A 23327-nucleotide genomic window follows, 5' to 3' on the forward strand; every position below is an offset into this window, starting at 1 on the left:
CTGACTGTACCCAGTGCTTGTATGAATAAATAAATAAATCTTTAAAAAAAAAGAAAAGAAAAGAAAAAGAAAAAAAAACTTTAACAGTTATAGTTGGAACACTGGTAGTTTGGTTGAGAAAATAGGATTTGAAGTCAAATCAAGCTAGGATTGTATGCTAGCTCTGTTCGTAAGTCAACTCTGGATGCTGCTACATTAGTGTTTCCCAGACTCTACTGCACATTAGAATCACCTAGGGAGTTTAATTACACCTGATGACAGTTAAATCAAAATGAGGGTGGGAGCCAAGTGGCCATGTTGTTCAAGATTTCCCTGGGGCCTCCCAGGTGGCCTAGGATTTAATAAGTCGTAGCGTTATCACCATGATGACAACCCACCACGATGACCTGATGTAGCGGCAGGAATAGACACAGTGCAGGTTTTCTATGATTCCAGCAGACAGGGTAAAGGAGGAGAGTCCCAGAGCCCTCGGTGGCTTTTTCAGGCTTTAATGGGATTAACCAGGCACACGGCAGACAGGGGTCCTGGGGGGCCGAGAGGCTGGCAGGCCTCCCACCCCCCCAGCAAGTCTTCACTCTGTCTGGGCTCTTCAGGATTCTCTGGTGGCCTCTGCTTGCTCTTTTGCTCTCTCTTTCGCTCTCATTCTGTCTGCTTCTCTCATGGTTCTTCTGGCGTCCCTGTGACACCACCCTTATAAGCCCAGCCTTAGCCCAGCTGTACCCACTTACACATGCCCACACCCTACTCCAGGTGTCCACCATCAGGCATTCATTCAGGACTGCAAGGATCCATTATCAATCCTGATGGCAGGAGGGCAGAAAAGCCTGATGCTTTTTTCACTTACCCTACACCTGAGTTCAAGCCCCGGCCAGGGAGCTGACCCACATGGTGCAGCAGACCTCTCCTGTCTTGCCCGCTGCTCCCCTCAGCAGTGTATTTCAGCAGATCTGCCTGTTCTGCTCCCCACTCTGTCTCTGGTGAATCCTCTCACCCCCCTCCCCGCCCCCCACACCTCTGACCTATACCCCAGTTCTTCTATGCAAAAATAGATAAAATCTTTAGGGGGGGAAAAAAAGATCCCCAGGTGATTCCAATGTGCATCAGAGTCTGGGAGCCATTATGGTGCACCTTTTCGAGGGGCTTATTATTTATAAATAGGAATGATAAAAATACCTTCCTCATCTGGTTTTTATGTGGATGAAAGTGGATTAGATGTACAAAACTTTTAACCCAGTTTTCTGGCATATATTAAGTTCTCAATAAATAGTTGCTAATTAGGACTGGTGGTATTTTTTTTTTTTGTGGGACCCTCGCCGGTGGCCTGGGATCGAACTGGCGCTGCAGAGGCTGCGGGCAGCCTCGCAACCCAGTGCTCAACCGCTGAGCCACCAGGGGAGGCCCAGGTGGTATTTTTGATGTCAATAGCCAGAATCTGAGGAGCGCTTTGACAGCTATTTGCTACAGTGCCACAGTCTGGCCTACCAGAAGCCTTCCCATTCCCTCAAGGGTAGCTCCTTCGTGATAACAGGGTCAAACCACTGGCATTTCTTTGACATTAATCTGTGATTTTCTCCATTTCTCAATAGGAAAATTTCTGGCAATGCCATGCTGCAGTTGGGCCCCTTCTTATACTGGACATTTCTGGCTGCATTTGAAGGGACAGTGTTCTTCTTTGGGACTTATTTTCTCTTTCAGACTTCATCCCTAGAAGAGAATGCAAAGGTAAGAAAATACATATGTCATTGCATATTATTTATAAGAATGGTTTATCTTTTTCCATGGCTATCTTTTTCCACTGGATCTATTATATACACAGTCGAGCCTTTTTGCAAGTGATTTTTGTTAAAGTAGAGTATGTTCTCACAACTTCTTTAGAGCAATAGAAGTGCTGAAGTAAGAAATCACTTCCTGTGTGCATGGGTAACTAGAGAGCTTATGTGCAAACCTTCTGGAAGCTTAACTTGCGTGTAATTTTTACTAGATGAAGCAGAGTTCTTGGGCCCTCAGACTTTGGACCCTTGCATTGTATGATGCGAGCAAGGCTTTTCCTGTTTTAAAGTGAGGTCTGGCCTCACTAGTTTTTATTCATAGTGCCCTTCGTGCTTGGAGTTCAAGAGGGGTAAATGCCACATCTTTGCAGTATTTGCCCACTAGTTAAAGAGAGGGAATTTCCTTCTCTTCCTCCTTCCTTTCTGCATGAGAGCATAATGTTTTCCAGAAAGACCACACTGGTCCTGCCAGTGCCTTCCCAGCAAGTGACTACAATGGTCAGCACCTGTGTTGGGATGAATTTGCCTGGGCTATGCTCCAGGAGAAAAATGCTGAAGGGGTGAGGCCTTCATCCCTCAGCCACACAGTAGGAAATGGAACCCACCACCTTGCATGCTGCTTTCATGATGGTTTCCTTTGCTGTTCCTGCACTTCCTCTTTTGTGCTCCTTCATTCTCTACCATTCATAATATGCAGCAAAGCTAAGTTTCAAAAAGAATTTACTGAGTACAACGACTGTATCACAACCCAGAAAGCAACATGTTACAGAAGTGATAGGCTCAGTGAATTTGAATGATACTTTGAAGTTGTCGGTACTACAGTAAAAACCTCTCTTAATTTGGACTAACAGAAACCAGCTATATGAATTCATTTAAATTATTGACCACCAATAAACTATTGAAAAAATTGAGATTTAGTGTTTTACAGTAGGGCACATGTAGCACTTGCCAGGGAGAATGGCCCGATAAATTATCTCTGCAGCCTCACACAAGTCACCTCAGATTTTCCAAGTCAGCTTTCCCATTAGTAAGAAGGGTCTAGATTTTGTGGTTTCTCATTTTATGGTTCCTTCAGCTTTATGACTGATTCTGTGACTTTCACTTTTTAACTTATTTTTATTAAACACATAAATTGTTTAGAGCTGACTATTGCTTGAAAGCTTGTTCAGAGTAGCAGATAAGCTCCTGCAATCCTGTGGACTTTGTTCATATACTTAGCAAAATCGTCAGGTGGTGAATGGGGAGCCTCAACCCAGCTTCTGTCCACTTCATCTCCCATTTTGAGTTCATGAAGTCCAAATTAATTAGATTTTACTGTGTGTATCACCATCCTCAATGTTTGCTAAAATTAAAATTATAAGAACTGCTCTCAGCAATTAAACAAACACCCATGTATGATTTGATCAAATTCCTCTTTTGCTTCTATTAACCTTAATTTTATGTTTTTATTTTTCAAAAACCTTTTACATTTCATTTTCTGTTTTAATGTTATGCATTCAGATCTTGACAGCATTTGGTAAGCATATGTGCCACTCACTGCCATTGTGTGGACTTATATATGGTAATTGCTTTTCTTTACTGTGCACATGCTGACAGCTCTAATATTTGCAGCCAGAAAATTAGACTATATTTTAAAATGTGAGCCCATTTGTTTGAAAATTAGTAGTTGAGAGTTTGGATTCTGTATTATAGCAAAAACCCTTAACAAACTCTTTAGCGACATGAGTAATGATGAACATTACTGTTAATGGACTGGATTTTTCCCCTGCCTTTATCACACCAGTGTGTTCTGTGTTTGATGCTGCATGGAATAATGGAAATAAACCCTACCAACCACAAGTGTACTGTACCTGTCCAAGAAAATTTAGGGTCACAGTAAAATATTCAATTTTGGCCTAATCTTTTGACCATATATTTCCCTAACAATTCATTTAAAAATCTTTGGCAGTTACACACAAGGATTAAACTTGACATTTTATTTTTGTAAACAGGCTTGCATCATCATGGTACATGTAATTGTCAAATGTTTTTCAGGTCTATGGAAACTGGACTTTTGGAACCATTGTTTTTACAGTCTTAGTATTCACTGTAACTCTGAAGGTTAGATTTTTATTTATTCAAATATATTTAATACCTTTTTTTTGTAATGCTTTCTGGTCTTACAGTAATATGTCTTTTTGTCTTACAGTATCATTGTAGTGGGTTATTACTCAAATCTGAATGCTTACTAAAATGTGTATGATAATAGAAATTTGTGCATTTGACTACTATTTGTGATCATTTTTTCCTATATATCACCCATCTTTGTCTTAAAAATTCATGTGCCATACTTATGTTGAAAATCTGTTCCTTCTATCCTTCCCTGCCATTTGCTATTTTCAAGATGTTATAAGTGATATATAAACAGACTGAGAAAGAGAGAGTTTTCATCTTGAATATTTTTTAAAGCTACATATCTGTTTAAGAATGACAGAGCTTGAAATAATTTGGGTATCCATGTGTGAGATATCTGAGGTAAGAGCTTGGTAGTGATGGAATTTTATACAATGTATTCATCATATGCTACCTACATTTGTGATGAAACTCCTGAAACTAGATGACAGGTAATGCACAAGTAGGCCCATAATGGCAAAATCATTGACATTAATGTGTAACCATATAATACTGGATAGTCCCTTTGAGGCACATGTGTTAGGACTCTTACAGTTGAATGCATATCAGATTATTGTGACCAATCCAGTAGTAAACACTTCACATGGGGTCCAAGAAAGAGAAGACTTAAGAGAATTCCAATGTCCTGAGTGGTGAGAACTAGGATTCAGAAGTATAATTGGCAAAGTTCCTCTAATCCTTTCCCCTCCCTAAATTTTCATTTCTGGTTCATTCATCATACCAAAAAGAACTAACATCTATTTGTATTGTTCAGCTACTATTTTGGGAATAATTTTATGACTGCAAAGAAAAGCTACAATTCATCTCAGTTTAGCCATTTACTAGCTGAATGTCCTGGGGAAAGTGACTTCATGTCTCTGTACCTCCATTTCCTTCTCTAATAAGATGGGATAAAAGTAGCACCTGCCTCTCAGGATTTTTGTGAGAAGACAATTAGTGAATACATGTAAAGCACTTAAAATGGTAGATGGCACAAATAATACGTTCAGTACAATTAATATAGTTGTTATTTATCATGTTTCACAGGCTCATGATTTGAATTGGGAGCCTCCCCAGCGCCCCCAGTACCCCAACCTTGCATATGGCCCCTGGGCCTTCAGGTGCCCTTCATGGTTGAAATTGGCCTTACTGCAGCATTTTTCACGTGTCGCTCAAAGGACATCCACTCTCTCATCTTTGGATGAGTGTTATTGTGTGTGACATTTTCCCTAGCATACAGTAGGGTGAGAATACAATATAGAGCTACATTAGCAGTGGTATCTACATTAGCAGTGGTATCTACATTAGCAGTGGTATCTACCTGTTTATGAATGAGAAAATTTAATGGAGAGTTGAGACACAAACCTACTCTTTGAATAATAAATGTCCTGGATGTTAGTCCATGTGGCTCAGAAATTTTAAGGAAGCAGAGGAGACCATAATTGATATTTTTAGATTACATTAAAAACCCCAGGTACCGGGGCTCCCTAGTGGCCTAAGGTGTTAAGCACCGCACTATGAATCCACAGCCTCTGCAGCACAACTTTGATCCCAGGCCGGCCAACGAGCAACCCACATGGCGCAGCAGACCTCTCCTGTCTCGCTTGCTGCTCCCCTCAGCAGTGTATTTCAATCAATCCACCTCTTCTGTTCCCTGCTCTGTCTCTGGTGAATCCTCTCACTGCCACCCCCTGCCCCCACATCTCTGGCCTGTACCCCAGCTCTTGTATGCATAAATAAATAAATCTTTAAAAAAATATTTTAAAAACCCCAGGTACCATAATCTGAACAGTCAGCCCTGGCAGTAACATTAAGGAATTAAAATCCAAGGCAAATGGGAGTGTTACTAATTTAATGGAACAGATACAGATTTTGCACTTGAAAGGGACATTACATAGTTAGACCCACAATCCAAGTTACCAGATACCGTAGTGTATTGCCTGTTGCAGTTCGCGCACATCATAAAGTCTCCTGTGTTGTATCTTTTCAGCTTGCCTTGGATACTCGTTTCTGGACATGGATAAATCACTTTGTGATTTGGGGTTCTTTAGCCTTTTATGTATTTTTCTCATTCTTCTGGGGAGGAATTATTTGGTAAGCAGATACACATGTGTGAGTAATGTATAAATGACAAAATATACATATATATTTACATTGTATATGCAAAGATAAGTTATAATTTTAAACTGTTGATTATATAAGATGGCAGGTCTTTGATATTAATGAACTGGAAGTTACTTCTAGCCAGTAACACAATTTCAGGTAAGATTTCAAATGCAAGTATATAGACTGTGCAAGTTACTCAAAAGACACCCCTTCCCCCCACTTTCTTGTGGTTCCTATTCAAGTCATTCAACTTGAAAGTGTATAAACATGTCTCTGTGAAGTGCCACTATAATTTCTAGCATGACCTCCCTTGTAATTTCCAGGGGAAATCAGTAGATTGTAAACTTTCTACACAATTAATGGTCAATAACCACATTATTATCCATGCGAATCCTATTCCCCCTTTATTAAGGTATATAACTGATTCACATCACTATGATATACTCAGCATATATCAATAAAATATATTCCATTTATTACTTGAAGGGTTATATCTTGAAATGACCAACGTTTTGGGGAAGGGTAGGTAAAGACAGACTCTACAGCTAGGCCTAACAGGTCATTCTCTTCATATTGGTTCAATAGGGTTTATTCAGAAGCCATTTAGTGCTGTGGGATGACTTAAACTGCACCCCTGCTTCCAGGAGATTGAAATGCAGTAAGGGAACACATAAGCCATCCTTAGAGGAGTTAAAGGGAATGTAAACAAGTTTGGTTTTTATCTCCTTTCCTTACTCGCAGAGGCCTGTATTTTGAGTTTAAATATCACAATTGTTTTCACTAATGAGTGGCTTCCCCGGCAAGGATGCCAGCAGCATAGAGCATGACTATAGTAAGCCGTGGGGTGAGATTCGGGAGTACATATTTTCACTGGTTTGAATAAAAGAATACATTTCATCTTATCACAGAAGCGAGAGCACCATGTTTATGTCCCTTGCGACTTAATTAGAAGAAATTCTCACTGTTTTGAAAAGCTTTTTTTAATAGGAACCTTAAGAACTAAAAATATGAAAAACCTAGTCATTTAAGGAAGTAGCAGTTCTAAAAAATATAATTACAGCATATATTTGACACCTATATTGGTAATTATTGATGCAATGAGGCTGAAGGAAGTCTCTATTTTCTTTAATAATATACAAATGAATCAGTTGATTAACCAAGTGTAACATACAATTGTAAGTCTGCCCAGAGTTCATAATTCTGTCTATAAATTGTGTAATCAGTACTGAACTAATTATGCAAAATATCCACAAGAATAAAATATTTCTAGCAAACTGGTTTCTATTTGAACAGACTATTTCATAGTGATTAAAATAAATCCCTTAAATGATTAAGAAATTGTCGCACCTGTTTCTACTCATCAGAGATACTAAAAGTGAAACATTAATAATTTTTTAGATAGTTGCCTGTGGAGTTTTCTGAGTGGAGCTACTATGTGAACATAAACTTTATATTACAAAGCATCCAGCAAAATATAACTGGAAACGATAGGAAATATCAGTTGGATGCTAATCACAGCTAATATCTCTGGATATGTTCCACCCTGAAGTATTGCCTCCCGCCCCTCTTATGGGTAGACAGTGACAGTGATGTTTTCAATCCAGAAATATTATCTCTCATTCTTTACTCTTCACCTTCAAAGCTCCATAGATGACCATCAAGGTAAACAAAAAAGAAATCTAGGGTTATTAATCAGCAGGTATTATGGGGTATTGTGGGAAGGAATACCTGTGATTAGCCATCACTTGTCTACTCGACCCTTATTATGACTCACTTTATAGCCTGGAAAATTAGTGGGCTTCATAATCAAGAGTGAGGGTAGAGCACTTCCAGAAAAGTCTTTTCTAGATGGTTGGGAGCCTGGAAAGCCTGTTTAGCCCAGACCTCCTAAATTTCTCCACCTCACTGTTCTGCTCACTCAGTGTTTAAGTCTAGTTGTTAATTTTATCATGTTACATAAGTGTACAAACATCATTTTTTATATTTATTGCTGTTTAAGCAACATTTCTTTAAAAACAGTGTATGATTTAGAGGTACTACCTGATGAGGTACAACTCAGGAGTAGAGCGTTTGACTGCAGATCAATTTTGAAATAAGAAACTAGTTTCATTTCATTGAGCACTATGCTCAATCTAATAAATGGGACTGACCAGCTACCTGCCTAAGGACTCCTTATCCGAGGATAATGTGATGTGCACCCCAGCCTTGCACAGCTGCTTTGCTTCGTCCCCTTCAGCTTTCAACATTAAATTAGCCTAGTGAGAATCTCTGTGGTTCAGTTCAGACAGGGGAAGGGAAACTGACTGTGTTTCTCAATGGCTGCCTGACAATTCAGTTGTATGACTTGGAATGAAATCCAGCATCAGAATGAGGGGTCCTCCTGGATTTCTGAACACTAAGGCATAATGTCCTGTTGGCTGTTGTCTGCTTGTAGATGTTAATGGTAGATTCCTCCCATTTGAGAGAGAGAAGCTCTACGGGCCTTTTTATATTTGCATAAAGGATTTTTTGTGGGGGCTTATAAAAGTGTCTATTGAATTTCTGAATATAGAGCACAAATTCATCTTCATATTAATAAAGCGGCATAGGAGTAAAATGCTTGTTAGCATAAAAAATAATCATTTCTCTTGAATATCTGAAGCTCCAGCATTTTCTAATGCAAATAAATATTCTCCAGTTGGCAGTTTTAAAGCTGACTACTTGGGTTTTTTTCCAAATCAAATGCATTTTATTATCTTTTTCCCCCTTTGATTATCATTCTTTTTCTCTCCAAACATTTGGTGAATGAAATCTGTGTATTACTTTTGGGATATTCTAAAGAAAATTATTTTTATTAATGCACATAGCAAAGATTCCTTTTAAATATAAAACAGTTTCAATTACACTTCTGTTACTTATGACAAGAACTGACTTTTTTTGTTATGTTTTTTCTTTCCACTCTAGGCCTTTTCTTAAACAACAGAGAATGTATTTCGTATTTGCTCAAATGCTGTCTTCTGTATCCACATGGTTGGCAATAGTTCTTCTAATATTTATCAGCCTTTTCCCTGAGATTCTCCTGATTGTATTAAAGAATGTAAGAAGAAGAAGTGCCAGGGTAAGAACTAAGTTTGTATTATAACCTGTTTTTTGGAAGGGGCTTCAATATCTGCCATGAACTAAAAACCTCATTTAGAGAATTGCATTAGTTACAGCATGTTAAACCCCTCCTTACAGGTTCATCACTTAATTTCCTCTTCTGCATAAAAAGTATAGTAAAAACTTCGTTATCCAATGCAGGTGGTAAGTAGATTCCTTAACGGTGTTCTATGTGGCCTAGCAGTCCATATGGAGTATCTCATATGCTCCATATGGAATTTTAGAAGAAAAAAATGATTTTTTTTAATTTAGCCTAGAATTTTCACACCAGGATTTCCACACCAACATTCCAGCTTGAACCTTAGAAATTTCCCTGTGGGTTTTTTGCAGATTTTTTTTTCATTTGATAATCCTAATTTGCCTTTTTAAAACTTTTCCCCTTCCTTTAATTATAGTGCTGCTTAATCTCTGTGTTGCTTCTAGCCCTGTCTGTCCAGCAGTATATTTGAACCAAAGAGAATTCCCTGGATGTGGTTTCTACATCCATGCCTTCCTGAAACACACTTGTAAAAATTCAAGATTGTTTTATGAGTGTGTTTTTATTTTTGTTGCTTAAATTGTAAATTTCTTGTGGGAATAAGAAGTTATTATCCTCTGTCAGCCTAATCGCTTGGCCCTGCATCATGTGGTATCTTTTGAACATTGAAGTGATAAAAGGGGTAGATTAGTCTGGAAAATAAAACTTCTGCCAAATTTTGACCAACAGGTTAATTAAATATGTCACATTCCTGCCAGTGCTAGCTCATTTTGCCAAACAAAGCCCTATTTCTAGCATATTGATACCAACTAGATTTTGCAGCCCCTCCAAGGCAATATTTTCAGGAAATAGTCTAAGATTATATATATATATATATATATCTGAACTTTTTGATCAAATTTGCCAACCAGGTTAGTCATAGAACTGGTTTGTCTGATTTTTTGGCTTATTGAATTGATAGACTGCAGTGGTTGGCATTATGCAGAAGTATGGATCAATAATGATTGATTACAATGGGAAAATCTTCAGTGATTAGACATGTAAAAGAGGAACTTTTTGATACAAACCAGTATTATAAGCCCCAAAGAGAAGCGACAGAACTGTCAGTTGCACAAACAGCATTGACCCTGAGTATACAGAGTCAGTCAGCGTGCAGTCTGATGGTCACAACTGCCCTTATCTCCCTGCTTCTGCATGCCGTCTGGACTGCAACGGTACACAGTAGTGTTAGCCTGGCTAAGATTGCCTTAGTCTGTTCGTTAATCCTTCTGATAGACCTGCAACTAACTCCCTCCAGCCTGGTGTGTAGTGTTAGGATGGAAAGAGGCATTTATTTATCGGACTACATACACCTTATTATCATTTGAGCATGGGTAAAACAAATTGATATGACAGGTTCCTCCCAGAAAGGCTCCAGTGGGCAACTTGCATAAAGCCAAATATAAAATATCACAGTAAAAAATGCTCTGGTACCTTTTTGTAACAGAGAATTGTCTGTAAAGAATCTCTTAAGTCCTCTCCCATTATTTTTATTTGGGGTGCTCCTGAATGTTTTTCTTATTTGTGATAATGGAGTTAATGCTATATAATGACTCACCCAACTTCACACTCTAAAGACAAAACAATCTCAGAAATCAAAACCTTCAGACATATCTTATTTTCTTTATAAACCATTAGACACTGGCTGGAGGTGATTTTTACATAAATTAAATGGTCATTAAATGCTTCACATGTTTTAAATGTTTTAATATACAAGTTAAATGGCCATTAAATGGAGGGATGCTACAGAATGGTCACAAATAAAGACTTAGAGCATTTTCTTTCCATGCAGACAACAGATTCCAGCATCTGTTGAAAGCATGGAGTTCTGGGACTACAGCCCTTTTTCTTAGCAGCATAGAATGTTGCCAGGGGTTCAGCATGAAACTTGTTTGCCATGGGTTGTGTCCATGACAGCAGGAATTCTAGCATCTGTGCTCTAGCTTGGCATGCTGATGTTGCTAGTACAACCAGGAGAATTTCCATAATCACCTTCATTCATTCATTCATTTATTCCTGCCTTCATTGAACCAATAAGTGTGTGTTGAACCACCTACTGATGAACATCTCTCTTTACATCCAATGTCTGAAAAGCTAAATGATTTTTCAGACTGAATGGGATTTAGAGTTGCAGAAGAGACAAAAACATTGTGGGCACTCAGCAGCGCTGCCTACTCCCCCCCCCCCCCCCGTGAGAAAATGCAAGAGCAAAGTAATACATACAAATGCATAAAGGCCAGCTGAAACAATGCAGCCACAGCCATTCTGATGAGTCACATCTGTTTAAGCCCTATTTGGCCATATCAAAGAGGTAGAGGCCACTTCTAAGATAAAAAGAGGAAAAAGTATCTTAATGACCAGCAGTCTGACATTCTGGTTGACTTCCTACTTTATTCAGTATCCCTTGCTAAGGCATGGGCCTCATTTTAAAGAGTGGCAAAGGTTCTTTTATACTGCTCTGCCTCATACCTGACAGGCTCCTTAATATGGGGTAAAGGGTATGTCCTTGTCTAGAGGTAGAAGATAGCCCTGACTTCAACCAGTAAGCATCTTGCATCCTTTGTACATACAGCCAGAAATGCCTGTGGTAAGCAGGCTGCCAGTGTTATCCTCATGTGGTTCTTGGCAGCTGTTTTGAGAAGGGAACTCAGCAGTGGGTAGTGAAAATGTCTCTATGGCATTTGAGAAAGAAGCTAAGCCATTTACATTTCACAATTATAGAAGCCGCCTTCTCTTGAATTCTATTCAATTCAGCACACATTGCTGAGGATCCATTATAAGTTAGCTACTGTACTAGGTGTTGGCAATTGAGGGGTGAATCAGACATGGCCCCAGCTCATAAGGAGCTCTCACTCTAGTTTAGTTGTAAAGAGGGTTCATATGCAACACTCGTGTAAGCAGGCATAAAGCAGGATAGTAGTACTCAGGGGTATGATTTGTTCTGACATACCTGAACTACTACTTCAAGGTTAGAGTCAATACCTCCCGAACTGTCCAGTAAAAAGGCTGGTTAGGGGGCCCCCACCACTCCTGACTTCTGTTATGATGCTAGCAATATAAAGAATTCTATTTTTGAAAATAGGTTTCCTTTGTCATTTAACTCCAGGGAATAGGTAAGCCAAGTTTTTTTAATCCATATCTTGAACAGTGAGGTTAATTAGTGAGCTAAAATCCCTTGTCAAGGATCGCAGGATTTTTCTTTAGCTTACAGTGATCAGGCTGCATCACCAAGCTGCTGGTGGTGTATGATGAACTTGCCCTTGAGCACTGCACAGTGCAGCAGCAGTTCACCTCAAAGGAAGTTACATGGTTAGGAATTTGGTATTTTGGAAAACTATTTCCCCTCTAAGCACGACTGTTGGGCTCTTGCTTATATGCACCTGGACCTTTCAATACAGGAATTTTCCATTTATCTTTATGTAAGCTTTCCCACTTAAATCACCAAATCATAATGGAGGTTTGACTTTGCCTACTAGACATGGGAACACAGTAATGGAAATTGACCGGCAACATGGCCATGCCCTAGCCTGGGATATCTGCACAAACAATATATTCCATTATGTAGAGAGCTCTTTTAGAGTGAAGACAGGAAAAGCAAAGATGTCTGCCTGAGCAATATTCCAAGAAAAAGCACTTGGAAAATTTTGGAGAGTGTAGTTTATCCTTGTGATAGCAGTGATGATGATGACGATGATGGTGGTGGCTATTATTGTGATTCTGACGGTGTCATATACAGCTGTGGGTTCTGAGGATAATGGTCCAGGAAGTGGATTAGACAAAAATAAAGTTGAACTCCTAATGTCATGGCTGTTGAGGTGGACCTTTATGCATTGGCCTCTTTGACATGCTGCTGGTTGAACCGCTGTCAAAGCTCTCTAGATGACTGCAAAGGAATGTGGAAATGTCATTATCTCCCATGCTTCTTACCTCCCCCACCCCGCCTTCCAGTTGCTAACTGTATCAACTTTTGATTGCTTTAGATACTTCCATACTCTATACTGCCTTCTGTACTTTCATATTTCTCCTCCCCCCACCCCTTTATAAAGTAACCTAATCTGCTAACCCCTAAACTTTCTGTTCAGGGGTTAATAGAACTGTTTCATAGAAATACTTTAATCTCATCATTTGGATACAAGTTTTTGAGCACACCAAAGAGTACTTCCAGTTACAGTAAATAGATAGGTTTATACAATAACCAAAGGGGTGGGGGGATTTATTATAATATTAACCTTGTTGCAAGGTTTTTGCCCACAAAATACAAAATAACAATTAAAGTTTTCGTCTCAGAAACTAAACATGTATTTCTCTAGCTTTATTGGTAATTTTCATGTTACCAGCATGTCACCTAGTTTATTTAATGTAAAATATGAACAGGAAAAATTGTAGTTATATTAAAGCATATATGTATAAATCAAAGTATTTGCCTTTAAAAGTTAAGTTGTTTATTAGACTGATAGATACATATGTTTCTTTGGCTGATTCCTTTTTTTAAGCCTATATTCATTAGTCACCTATGTACATAACATGGGTAATCTTGATTAGCAGCCCCAGAGTAGACCACTTATCTTCTGTAAGGTAGCTTGTAAAGTTAGGCACAGAATGAGAAGGAAAAAATAACCCCTTACGGTTTTCTGATTATACTTCGAGTTATCAGTTTTTACCTTTTCTAGGTGTTTGGAAGGAAAAATTCATAGCTCTTTAACCTAACCTTTTTAAGAGGTTTTATAGGAAAAGGGAGGGGAACCAATCAAATTCTGTTAGTGTAAGGGAAGTTAAGCATGGTGCAGAGGTAAACAGTACAAGGGTATGTAAACAGGAATGATTTTGCATCATGTCAGTGTTAATTTCATTTTAAACCTACAGTTGCCCATGGGCAGCCATCCCCGTGTCTGTGCAATGGGTAGGGGAGATAGTTACTTTCAGGTACATCAGTGATGCGCCGTGGACATAACTCTCTGGCCAGTGCGTTTTCAGCAAATGTAGTTTAGTGAATTAATGTTTCGAGATAAGCCTTATTTCAATGAGAAGCATATGTTTTAATCATTTTACTCAAAATAGTCAATTTTCCTATAACAAAATAATTGCAAATTGACTTCTAGAGAAATAGTAGTAGCCTACACATGCGACTCTTCCTGACTCTACTTTTACTTCAGAAAGTAACGTCTTCAAAACTAACATGTCATTTCGACTTCGAATTCTTGAGTTTTCTTTTTAAATGTCTTACGTTTGAGAGAATATTTACTTTTTTTTTTTTTTTTTTTTGGTTTCTGCATTTCTCTTTTTCCTACTGCAATTTTCCACCTTTTGTGCAATTGTGAACAAGGTAACGAAACGCCTCCCTTCCTCAGGAACATCTACTATCTTCATGCTTTCTCAAACTTCCAGCAATCACAGTTTCTCTTGGAGTGAATAAGGTGATTTCCTTTCTTAATGTAACAACTTGCTTGCATTCTCATTTGCTTGACACCATTTTCAGATTCTTTATGAAAAATTATTTCTCATGACTCATTTTTATATCTTCTATTGATACTTAAGAGTATTTTGTCATTTTCCTTTCATCATTTGTTCACCTTCTCAAACTGTCACCCTGGAGAGGAAGTGATGTTCAAAGCTTGGACTGTAAGTCTCTGGTTTCATTGACTCCTGGTACGCAGTAGCAGCCATGGCGTGTGACAGCTAGTTTGTTCACCGAGACAGGAATGTTTTGCACAATTTCTCTTTGTTCCATACACTCACAGCATCGGCACAACTCTCAGAGGTGTTCACCAAAAGGATGGTAAGGTTTACTAATCAAACCATATCGGCTCATCTACCACATAACCTACCAGTGCCATTTCAAAAGCCCAGGTTTGCCACATACTACTAATGTCTGTGTACTTTTACCATGAAAACAATTCAAGTTGGAGACTTTCTTAGGTCTTAAAATGTACTCATTTAATGTTATGCATTAACTCTAGTATAATCCATTTGTGCTTTTGGCCAGAAGAGTAGTGTATAGGAAATGATATTTTTCTTCTACATTTTTATCACCAGGTAGGTTGACCAATGTTCAAATGCTTTAAGTATTTTTACCTCACTATTACAGAGAAATCTGAGCTGTAAAAGGGCATCTGACTCATTATCCGCCAGACCTTCAGTCAGACCTCTTCTTTTACGAACATTCTCAGACGAATCTAATATATTGTAACAGGTACCTAGTGTTAAACAAGCGGGCTGGCTTTAAAGAAACAGATTAACAGCATTATAAAGAAAAAAATGAAAATATCACTCTCTAAATTTTCTCTTCTGTTGGTGTGGTGAACTTTATACTATTCTTTGCAAAAATATAAAGATGCATTACTTGGAATATGATGAAATCCATATTTAAATTTGCTAAGCCCACAAATAAAATTTTGGGCATATACCAGAGCTGAAGAATAATACAACTTATTTAATTTATAAGGACAGGTTGTCATGATGGCAGTGCCACCATGTGAAAATGCTTTATACTGATCATTTAGATTTATAAAGCTCATTTGCAAAAACTGAAAATAAATATTCCAAAATTGCATCTATATAATATCAAGTCAGTTTTAGCATTGCATGTTTTTGGGGGAATTATGTTAAAATAATTCAGTGTGTTTGTACTTTCATGTGCTGTGTCTGTGTGTTTGCAGGTATATACTTAATGTCTTTGTAAATGTCTGATCCCCAAATGTGTATTAATGAACCAGTCTAATCTAATCACTTTAAAATGTCAAGTTTTATTCAAACTAAATGTTTTTTGACTTTCAGAAGTGAAATCTTTCCTAGCCGTTCAGGGGGATATAAATGTAATTATAGAGAATGCTTCACAGTTAATTTTTTCCAAAAATGAGTAAATATATTTTACAACATATTGTTTCATTGATCCCCAAAAAAATGTTGGGGAGGAATTGATACTCCATGGCAGGAATTCTTGAACTCAAAATGAATCCTTGTGTGTGTTCCACCCCTCACCGCAGGGGCCTCTGTCATCGCAGACCTTTAGTGGTCTTTTGTTCCTCCATGGCAATTTAGAGTCATTAATGAGTGAGGTTTACAAGCTTGTCAGCTCGGAAACCACTCTGCAAAGTTTAGGGCAAGGCCGTTTTTCACCCACATGTAAAAATGAATGGACATTATGAATGAAGTTTCAGGTCAGTTCACGTTGAACCTAATGAGTCTGCCTCATAGACCTGTTTATCAGTCATCAGCTTCCCCACCCTCGGCAAACAATAAGAATGCACCAAGGGGGTGAATCCATTCTGTTTCCTGTAGTTCATCACTGCCTGCATCTGCTGAATATTTCGGAAGCCAACTCATTCTGCCTTAGTCAGCATCTTTTTACCCATTTTGAGCTACTCACCTGCTTCTATTTTCCCTCAATAATGAATCTGCATCATAGTAGCCTTCAGAGTCATTGACCCTTTTGTCCCAGATAGCCTTGTCCTATGCTGTGTGGTTTATTTTAAGCTATACTATTTCCAGTTCATTTTGTATCCCCCTGGACGGCTCTCTTTAGCTTGGTCTGTGGCTGGGAAGACTAGGCTGGGTAGCAGACACTGCTACTGCTTTTGGGCTCTCCAGGGCCTGAACTCGTAAAATCAGTGCCTAAGGTAGGGCTGAAGAAAGTTTCTGTTTTAAACAACTGTTTTATTTTTGATACAGTTATTTCTTCCAGGAGCATATTCTCATGTGGCAATACTTCTCCAACGAAGATATTTTACGATTAGTTTAGCCACTGAGTTTGCCCCTTGATCAATAAAGGAACTGCCCAGCTCCTTTTCTAAGGTCTCAATGTGAATGGCAGCCTTATTTTGGTTGCCATGGCCGACCTGAAGAGTTACCTGAAGAACTAATATGAGAATATGGAATCTAAAATGAAATGGAAGGTATTCCAGAGGACTACTGGCAAGAAAGGTGCACTAAGATAGGAAGAGGGGCCTCCCTGGTGGCACAAGGGGTTAAGCACAGCACTGTGACACTGTCCACAGCTTCTGCAGCATGGGTTCAATCCCCAACCAGCCGGGGAGATACCCACATGGTGCGGCAGACCTCTCCTGTCTCTCCCGCTGCTCCCCTCAGCAGTGTATTTCAGTAGATCTGCCTGTTCTGTTCCTCACTCTGTCTCTAGTGAATCCTCTCACAGACGCACACACACCCCCTTGCACCTCTGGCCTATACCCCAGTTCTTGTATGCATAAATAAACAAATCTTTAAAAAAATAAAATAGGAAGACATAGCACACCCCTCAGGGCCTTAGAGGTCAACTTCCTCCCTTGACAACAGAACTCCACTTCTTAGTATGTCTGATTTACACTCTGTTTACCATCATCGAGCCCCACCCCAGTCATGGCACTGGATAATGTTTAGAGGACAGAGAAGAAGCTGCACATTTCTTTAGGAAGTAGCTGTGTTTCCTTTTCTCAAAAGACAATGAATAAGAAAAAGAGAAGTCAGTTGATTTATAGATATGTGACCTACCGAAAAGAAAATAAACTTCAATATTATAAGGAGGAAATGTGTTTCTTTTAGTAATGGAAAAATACTTTCACAACAATCTTTCAAAATTGATGTATTTTCAGATTTTCCCTGTCAAAATTAACACATTCAGAAAATAAGTAATTGAATCGTTCATTCAACATGTCCTGAGCATCTGTTGTGTGCCGGACACTGTGCTAGGTGCTTGAGATAAAAAGCTAAATAAAATGTTTCTGTTTTCAAGCGGCTCCTTGCCTAGGGGAAGGAATCTTAGTGAGCTTAAATTCTGCCTTGGTAGATAATCATAGTGGTAACAATTATTAGTAGAACCCTGGAGCAACCCAAAAGCAAAAAGCAAGTCTGAATCTATTCAGCTGACAAATAAAGAAGGGATTAAAAATTGGTTATTGTGTTATTCTTCTTTTCCTCCCTGCATGTGAATAAAACTTGGCACTTGGTTAAGACAGTTGCTTTACTCTCATAACAAAATTTACTACTTGATTTATTTTTGAAACTGCTAAACAGATGGTTTCACATTATTATCAAATAAACCTTTTAACTGTGTATATTTTAAATTTTTCAGAATCCGAATCTTGAACTGCCTATGTTATTGTCCTACAAGCATATTGACAGTGGTTACAGCTAAAACAGAAAGCATGAAGAAGCAACAAGAAGTTTTCATCTCAGGATACTCGATATGCAACAAACTAAACCACTCATATATCTAGGATTCAGAATAAATGTCCATTAAAATACCAAATGACTCTCTTAAGCATTTACAGTTATTGTAAGTAGCCATTATGGCCAAAGCTCTAAATTACAAATTATATGAAAGTTTGAAAGCAAGAATATTTAGAATTTCTGGCTTTAGATAGAATAATAACTACCCAATGGGTGCTCTTTTAACCCATGAACTCTGAATGGATTTAAATACAATATAAAGTAGAAGTCATGCCATGGGAATGAATAGATTTTGCTAATATTACTTTTTTTGCCTGGCAGAAGAAATAGGCTGTTTGGATCACATTTCTTGTTCCTGCTGAATGATAAATTATTTTTTTCCCCAAACATCTGAAAGAAATACTTGAAAATACAAGATGACTAAATCATATCAATACATCAGATAGGATAGTTAATCCTTTCTGTTCACCCACATGCTAATTTTGTCTTGCCAAAAATAATCCTGAAAACTTAGGTGGGATGAATGTTAACCCTGGGTATTTTTCTAAGAATCAAAAAAAAATACATTCCTTTTATTTTGGTTCTCCTGAATTAAACCCCACTTAATGGATGTATGGCTACAAGATTTGAAAATAAAACATTTCCACTCACTTGATAGGCCCTCAGAATAGTGTAACCAGTTTGTCCAATGTAATTTTTACTGGCATCTGAGATAAAATGGGCAAAACCATAGTTACACAAAAATAAAGGCCATCCTGAACATCAGTCTTTTATAACTGTCGGTGGAGAGGGAGGAAGAATGGCTTGTTTCCACCAGCTAGTGGTTTTATTTGAAAGAGATGGTGTTCGTGCACATACGCATCACCTTTTTTGGAGGTGAAGGGGAGGGATCCATCATAAGACAGTAGTAGTTGAGCCTACAGATCCATGACTCTGAACATGAACGTTGACTCACTCAGCAGACTCCGCTAGGGCCATGGTCTAAACTTGAAACCATGACAGTCACCTTGGTTAAGTCCTCAGCTTACCAGACTAGCAGGAGATTTTAACCTCCTAACAAGTTCACTTAAAACATAAAAATAAATGTGAAATGTCTTTATTAAATGTTAAAATCAAATACTTCTTTGGATATAAATGACTACATTTGACTATTAGATTGAAATGGTCTTTTTAAAAAGTGTTTTCATGTCAGTTTTCATTTTTGATGGTCTTTCTGGCATGCCTGTATTATTATTAGTGTTTATATTGTACCTTCATTTGGAAAAAGTATTGATTCAGTCTATACCAATGTATTTACATTGTCCATATGGCACATTTTATTTTTCCTTATATTTTTGTGTTAATGTCTAGGTGTAGTTTTTCTTGAATTCTAGAAAAGATAATTTCAGTTATCAGAAACCTTATTCCATCATTACTGATCCTTTTTTATTATTTCATTTGTTGTCATCTATCAGTGTTATTTTTGAGTATTTTGTTAGATGTCATCCACAGCTTGCTTAAGTGTGCTGTGTTCTGGTAGTATGTATTTGAGGTAGTCCGCTGAAAAAGTCTTTATATTCTTTGCCTATTCCAAAGAGCTAACAAATCAGACCCAGGAAAGCTTTTGATGTTTTGCTGTTCTTGTTCTTATGTCTTTATAGTTGTTGCTGTATTGTTACTGTTTTATGTAAGAACTATAGGAACTGTGAACACAAACTAGAGAGCCAGGATAGATAGGCCTGTTTAATGCAGAACCACTGGAGATGTGACATAATCAGAATATCCAGGAGTAGAAATATAATAACTGCTGGCAGATCAAATTCCTTGTGGCCAGGAAGTAAGTAAAGGGGATTAGAGCCTTGTCTCAGCCACACGTTGAGCTGCAGCTCAAACTCCCAATGGCGATGATGTGTGGTATCGTGGCCTAGATCCTTGAGAAAGATCCAACTTTCCTTTTTGAAAGATCTTATTAATGAGCTAAACATTGCTAAGCATGGGGTTAGCAGATGGAATAACTTGAAGTAAGCTGTCCAGTATTTTATCACTACAATCTAACCACCTTACTTGGTAAAGGAAAAGGGGGAAACTGTAATAGTAGGATCATATACCCATCATTTAAATAATTTTGAACTACCAAAACATGTTGGTAATTTTCACAACTAATGTCCATTGTTCGAGGATGTTGCCTACTAAACTGAAAGCATAAATTCCTTCCCTACCACATAGACACCAGCAGCAGTATAATTGTAAGCCTAAATTTGCAAAGGTCATAATACTTTAGTGATGGAATTTTTTAATAACATGCAGTATATAATATGCAGATTTTATGCAAGTGTTGACAAGATCATTTTTCAGCTTGCAAAACGGGACTGCAATATTACATTTTTCACTTAAGCCATTTTTTACATCTATGTTGTTGCTTTCTATGATGAATGTGAATGCCATCTTTTATGAATGCAACTTGCCTTTTTCATTACAGAAATTTTTGTTTCATGTAATCAATAAACTTTGGTATGATATAATTGATATTTTAGCCTCCTTTTTGGGAAAAGGTCTCAGTTTGACATCATAATGTGGAAGCAATTTGGTGATGGGAAATGAATTTCTAATTTCCTCTTTCCCTGTACAACTCAGAAAAGACTGGCCATTTCTACCTGAGTTCAACTGCCAATGTATGGCGATAACTACTTTGGGGAGGTTGTGGTATTGATGGGAGTTTTGAATAAGACTGTCTTGTTACTGCATAGCTAAGAGTCCAGCCAAGTCATCCAATGTGTGTGGAACATCTGTGGTAGTGTGCTTGTTGCTCCCCACAGGTTGGAGTCATTGTCTCCAAGTCAGCCATCATTTGGTGGGAAATAACCAAAGACGCAGGGATTCTCACAGTAGGTTGAAACCTCTCTTCTCCCCTCCCCCTTTCGTCTCCCCTCCCCCTCTCTCTTCCCTCCTGTCCTCCCCCGCCACCCCTCTCCTCTGATGTTCAGCCTGCACCCAAGGCCTTATGGAAGTCCTTGACCATGCTGAGAAACTAAAGTTGCTCCACCATAGCTGGTTGCATTACATTTTTTCCACTTTGGTCTCAAATTTTTGTAGCCTTTTAATCCTGTTAGTCTTTGACCTACATTTAGTGTGTTTGCTCTTGTTAAGTGGGAGGTGTGCTATATTTGGAGGTGAGACCTGAGTTAAAGCTTAGAGCCATTTTCCTCTCAATCTTTTCTGTCAAATGGTGTCGTGGGGGTGAGAGATGGTGAAACAAGGTAAAGAATCGAAATTACTTTGCAAAATGCCATTTGCTATTGAGTAAAAAAATGTCTATTTTTTAGTAAGCGTTTTAATGACTTTTTCATGAATAATTGTCATTTACCCAGTTTTCTCAGTGTCTTAGATTCTTTCTACCTTCCTGGAATTAGTTCAGTCTTCCTTCCCTTCCCCCATCCAGCCTCGTGAGAGGCCCCCCTCAGCCTGACTGCTGAGTCTGCCCAGGATTGGCCAATCAGTAAATATTGGGAGAGTCTGAGGGCTTGGGCCCCTTCAAGAATCTTGTGCAAAGGTTAGGGGCTGAGGTTATCACTGGTTACTGTGATTGGGATAAAGTGCTGTATGCATGCTAAGGAAATTAAAAGGTCTGAGTTCTGGGAATAGGCAGGAAAAGGGGGGGTGGTTAATTTCATAATTTTTTAATACTTGACACCTTTTTCCTGCAATGGATGGGCAAGGAAATTTGGGTCCAATTCCTTGCAGGTGGACTTACTGTGCTGAAGAAATGTCAGCATGTGGAAGGAGCAGGTCGTCATCTCAGGGGCCTTGATGCAAGTGCTGGGTACAGACCTCTAGCCCACTGAAAGGGTGCACCTCTTGGGCCAGAATTCCCACTGGTAGCAGGTCTTTGGCCCTGGCTCTTTGGATAGAAAGGGACGAGGATATTTGGACTAAAATACCTGCTGCTGCTTTGGTCTCTTCAATATTGACAAGGACATACTCCCTGCCATTAAAGCCACTAAAAATGCTAACTTCTCACCATAGCTAACGCCTATACAGCACTTATAATGTGCCAGGCACTGTTCTAATGACTACATACATTCACTCCTTTGGTAATCCCAATGATCCTAGGAAATAGGTACTCACAAATCTCCATGTGACAGATAAGGAAACTGAGTCCCCAGCCTTGGTCACATAGTCTTATAGAGCCAAATTTTGAACCCAGGTATTCTGAATAGAGTCCGTGCACTTAACCACGACACTTTTTATTATCCTACTGCTCCTGACAGAACGAATGAAATTAATCATCACAATAATTAATGTTAGATAGTAACATGAGAAACGCGAGGCCCAAATTGAGGGATGTTCCATAAAATAAGTGACTTGTTATCTCCAAAATTGTCACGATTATGAAAGACCAAGACTAAGGAATACAGATAAAGAAAACAAAGATACCAGGTAAGTATAGCCTGTGACCTTCAGTTGGATTCTGGGCCAGAAATTGAACATTAGTGGGATGGCTGGTGAAGTTTGTTATGGAAGCTTACACCATCATGTAAGTTATGTCAGTGTTAATGTCCTGATTTTTTAAATTGCTGTGATTTTAAATGATGTGATATTTGGGGGAATCAGTAAAGTATATGGAAATTATTCGCAAAATGAAAAAAGAAGGTATTAATGGGAGATGTCATAAAATTGAGCTGACTATAGAAGACTAAGATAATTTATTAGCTAATATCTGCATAGCACTTTACAGAATGCTTTTATGTACCTCATTGAATCTCAACAGCTCCTATGTAAAAATCATTAAAATCCAGGTTCTTACAGATAAGGAACTGAGGCCCAGATAAGGTAATCAGTTTGCTCCTGGTCCCTCAGTATTAAACACAGGTTTGCGCCACATCCCAGCTATACCACACAATCACTTAAAGTGAGAACACAGGAATGTTGTCAGCATTCTACACCTCAAATGATTCTACCCCACTTCTATCAAAAATCTGGCTGAGACCATTGTTATTCAGCATTTC

General features: G+C 38.5%; 1 protein-coding gene across 5 annotated transcripts in view; it reads left to right on the forward strand.

Moving 5' to 3' along the window:
* Positions 1 to 20833, forward strand: part of ATP11C (ATPase phospholipid transporting 11C) — a 157568-nt gene extending 136735 nt beyond the window's left edge. For 4 of the 5 annotated variants that reach the window (XM_054695530.1, XM_054695531.1, XM_054695528.1 and 1 more), the window contains 6 exons: positions 1587 to 1722; positions 3804 to 3869; positions 5911 to 6014; positions 8970 to 9123; positions 15266 to 15370; positions 18245 to 18283. In XM_054695530.1, coding sequence (XP_054551505.1) covers positions 1587 to 1722; positions 3804 to 3869; positions 5911 to 6014; positions 8970 to 9123; positions 15266 to 15367 — 562 coding nt within the window. In that variant the 3' untranslated portion in view covers positions 15368 to 15370; positions 18245 to 18283. Of the gene's footprint in view, positions 1 to 1586; positions 1723 to 3803; positions 3870 to 5910; positions 6015 to 8969; positions 9124 to 15265; positions 15371 to 18244 lie in introns of all 5 variants that reach the window. The other variant, XM_037511867.2, reaches the window with a different exon arrangement.
* Positions 20834 to 23327: the final 2494 nt, after the last annotated feature.

Source organism: Talpa occidentalis, unplaced genomic scaffold (genome assembly GCF_014898055.3).
Source record: "Talpa occidentalis isolate TD23 unplaced genomic scaffold, MPIMG_talOcc4v2.1 talOcc4.15, whole genome shotgun sequence".
In the NCBI taxonomy this organism is placed as follows: domain Eukaryota; kingdom Metazoa; phylum Chordata; class Mammalia; order Eulipotyphla; family Talpidae; genus Talpa; species Talpa occidentalis.